Below are 3961 nucleotides of genomic sequence, written 5' to 3'. Positions count from 1 at the left end.
AGTGGACATGTCCAGGCCCAGGCTGGCAGCAGCGTACCTCCTGCTTTCTTTCCCCCAAAAGCCCCACTGCCTCCCTGTCCGGTGGCCCTGGCAGGCTGCCCAGCTGCTTTGCACATCAGGCTCAACGCCTGTTCCATGGACTTCCTGAAAATACCCATTGGGGTCGCTGTAGGTAAATAAGATACTCAAGGGAGTTGCTTAGCACTTGGGAGTCTCCTGTTCTACAACCGTCACATGCCCCTCAGGCCTCCTCAGACTTAGCGCTGAGCAAGGTGAGCCTCAGAGAGGTTAGGTGAGCCACATGGGCTCCCACAGCCAGAGGGTGACCTCTGGGATTCAAACCCAGGTCTGTTCAAAGTTGCAATCTTATCTTGGAGTGTGGCTGGAGGCCTTTCCTAGATGCTTGGGGAATCCTGAAGGGAAGAAGGTGGAGGGTCTGGGCTCAGTTCTGTCCCCTTGGCCAAGTCCCCTCTCTCTTGGGCCTCAATTTCCACACGTTTTGAGTGAACAAACAATTCTAGAAAAGGGGCCTGGAGATGCTGATCTGGGGGTCTGTGGTCCAGACACACCCCCACAGCACAGCACACAGCTCCCTTCTCAGCAGTCCCTTCCATCTGCTGCTGGTTCTGGCACTTGGGGCTGGGCACTGGGGAACAGGCTGGCTGTGGGGAGACTTTCTGGGTCCCGAGGTGTTTGGGTTCAAGTACCACAGGGACCAGGCTGGGCTGTGGCCTCCTGAGCTTGTGGAAGGTGGGCTCAGGCCAAGGGGAGTCTTCCCCTACTCCATGATGGGCTTGTGGCCCTGCCTGGGGGCCAGTGGTCCCTCAGAGCTCCCCCTCTGTCCCCTTTCTAGAAAAGCAAAACTTTCTAGGGGAGCCCACTCAGGCTTCCCCTGAGACTCTGCAAGTCCAATTGCCTCACACCCCTGTCCTGGGTCCAGACAGGGTCCCAAGGGTCCTGGGCCCTTATCTACTCCCTCCCCTGACCCTGCCTCCCTGACCCTCCCTGGGGACCTCTGAAGCACCCCTTCTTCTCTCCCTTGAGCCCCTAGACCTGGAGGGACCACTGAGCTCACTAGGCCAATGCTGAAGGTTTCTTGGAGGAGGAGGTTGACCACTGGCTGAGGAAGGCAGGCCTGACCACCCCTTTGCAGTGTGGCACTGGTGGCTGGATGGTGCTGGGTCCTGGGAAGGCCACATCAGAGAATGCCTGAGTAAGTAGTCAGCTGGGTTGGCAAAAGATTCTGTGGTTGGACAGAGCCTCCGGGCAGGCCCTCTCTGAGTGGAGCAGAGCGGGGGTGGTTCCTGGCCTGGCAGGTAGCACTGCCTGGGATTTCCCCCATGCAGGCCAAAGGAAGAGGCCAAGTGGCAGGTGCCCCTCCCTCCCCACTAGTATTCGCCCAGCTGGGGTGCAGTCTTGGCCTGGCTCCAGGACCACTCTACCCCTTGCCATCTGGAACCTGCTGTGTTCCTGGGGAGCTTCGCAGCTTACAGAGCTGTCACCCACGTGTCTCATGTGGCTAAGGCGTGATGATGCCCACGCTGCTGGACCTGTTTCCAGGAGGAGGGTTGACTCCCTGAGAGCGGGACCCTCTGCCCTCTCTTTGGACCAACCCCAGCCCCCATGCTGAGGCCCTGTCCCCTCTGGTTCTAAGCAGGCTCCTGCCTCCCTGAGCCTGCTTCTTACTCCTTAGCCCTCCATATGAGAAAAGGCCCAGCCAAGGCCCAAGTCAGAGAAACCACTTTGTTGATTGAGTGGTTTCTCTGGGAGGGCTGGGGAAGTACTTAGAATAGGAAATAACCTGGGATGGGGTTTTGTCACCTCATATACTCACACCTGTGCCCACATGTGCACACACGCTGACCACATCCGCAGCAAGTGGCCCTGGCCAGATATGTGTGGAGACACTAATCGGAGGCCCAAGAATAAATCATGATGTGTGAGGACAGTGGGCGCCTGGGATGCAGATGCCCAACAGGCGGGGGGGTGGGAGGGTTCCAGAGGCCTGGGAGGGGAAGAAGTCCAAGTGGACTTGGGGTATCAGTCATCAAACTCCTAAGTGCCCTTCCATGGCCCTCAGGGAAAGGGATATGGTTAGGGCCAGTGTGGCGCAGACTCTCCCCTGCCTTCGCATAGAGCCCATTTTCAACAGAGACGAAACTGCTGCACACACAGGCTGGCAGAGATGCCCAGGGGGCAGGTGCCTGGGGTTCATGTGCAGTGTGGACAGGGAGTGGTGCCCATCGGGACAGTTGCTGGTGTGAGTGGACCATGTCCAGAGTTGCTGGGCAGAGGCTGTTGATGGTGGCATAGGGGATGTGGAGAGAGGCCAGGGAAGCTTGGCTGTCTGCCTGGTGTGGGGGGAAGAAGGTCAAGTGAGACTCCCCTCAGAGCCCATGCTCCAGCCCCATTCTTCTTCCCACTCCAAACACAATCCCTACTCCTCACCTGAGCTCTTGTCTGTGCCTGGGGGCTGGTGAGAGGTGGCTGAAGCTTAGCAACAGACCTGGGAGAGAGAAGGAATCAGAACAAAGCATGTGGCTAGCCTAGCAGTATGGGGACTTAGACTGGGGTACAGGTCTCACCAATGCCTCTGCCGGCGCAGGAGGTGGAGAAGGTAAATGCAGCCGAAGAGGAGGACCACCAAGACCCCCAAGATCCTGGCCAGGTCCATCCTCAGAATGGGGGCTGGAGTTGGGGCAGGGAGCCCTGGGCACAGAGAGAGGTGTCAGATGGGCAGCCAGTGCCTAAGTCCCTCCCTGTCCCCTCTTTCCAATCCCACCTTGGTCTGAGCTGGGCAGGAGGTTCCCACAGGCCTCCTGAGAGCCCTCAGGGAAGGAAACAAACTTGCATCAGAAGGTAGTGTTGGCACTGGGGCTTCTTGCCTCGGATCCCCCCAACATGAAGGAGACGCTGCTTCTGGTTTCCCAGTGGGCCTGGTGGGCAGGGGACCACTGCTGGGTGCCGAATTCTGGGTGCAACAGAGCCTGGTCCCTCCGGCACCATCGGGTGCCCCCCAGCCCACAGTCACCAGGGAGATGGAGCCAGACCCCAGGAATCCACAGCGAACAGCCAAGGACAGTTGCTCAGTGGCCTCCATCTGAACCTGCACCCACACCTCAGGGGTCACTGTGGAATAAGGACAAGAAGGTCCACGGGCTGTTTCCACATTATTCCCCGCCCTATGTCCTCTGCCTCCTCTAGCCTCCCCACTCACCGGCAGTGATGCAGAAGGTCAGGAGCTCCCAGAGCAGGACCAAGGGCCAAAGCTGGTCCATCACTCCTGTCCAGCCCAGGCTCTGGGGGCTGCAGGGACAGCACCGGTAATTCTCTTCTCAACAAAGGAAGCTTTCATGTTGTCAGCAGGCCCAGGAAGCCAGCAGCTTGCTGCAGCCCAGCCCCACTTCCTTCTCTCACGTCTGCCTCCCTCTGCCTCCCTTGGAGGTGGTGAACATAGTGGTTGATTCCCTCCTTAAAGTGACAGTGACAAGGCTTGCTCCATCCCCAAAGGCTGTGCTTCTGTGTGAGCACAGGTGCCCGCTACCAGCCCTGCCTGTGGGTATCAGTGGGGAGGGGCATGGAGGGCAGAGATACTGCAGGGGGATGCTGGATAGAACCTCCTTCCCTGCCCTGGGGAGGGAGCAGCACCTGGCTTCCCATTAGGAACAAGGCTCTCACCCCGGCCCCCTCGCCCATCTAAGGCGGAGGGAATGTGGAAAAACTTGGGAAGAGGAAGACGCTGTAAGCAGGAAAGCCAGCAGAGAGGTAACCTGAGTACTAGCTCGGCATGACCTGCCAGAGACCTAAGGTGGCCTCTCAACACCTTCCATATGCTAGCAAGTCTCATGTTTAAACCTGCAGCTGCAGGCGGCTGGCTGCCCACTCACTTCTCCTGGAGACTCCCACTGAGCTCTGCCCCATCTGCTGCTTCCCTTCTCACAGTTAATGGCAACTGACTTCC

At 58.6% G+C, this 3961-nt stretch overlaps 1 protein-coding gene across 1 annotated transcript; it reads right to left on the bottom strand.

Annotated features, from left to right (window-relative positions):
* Positions 1–1859: 1859 nt before the first annotated feature.
* On the bottom strand, positions 1860–3696 carry PVRIG (poliovirus receptor related immunoglobulin domain containing). Its single transcript, XM_008590389.1, is given in 8 exon segments — positions 1860–2351; positions 2449–2506; positions 2586–2709; positions 2783–2989; positions 2992–3129; positions 3218–3266; positions 3268–3348; positions 3679–3696. Coding segments are annotated over 8 exon segments (1119 nt in total). The 3' UTR covers positions 1860–1907.
* Between the last annotated feature and the right edge of the window lie 265 nt (positions 3697–3961).

The sequence above is a fragment of the Galeopterus variegatus genome, unplaced genomic scaffold (genome assembly GCF_000696425.1).
Source record: "Galeopterus variegatus unplaced genomic scaffold, G_variegatus-3.0.2 Scaffold6060, whole genome shotgun sequence".
Taxonomy (NCBI): domain Eukaryota; kingdom Metazoa; phylum Chordata; class Mammalia; order Dermoptera; family Cynocephalidae; genus Galeopterus; species Galeopterus variegatus.
Note: the sequence above shows the minus strand (reverse complement) of the source record. Positions and strands in the feature narration are given on the sequence as shown.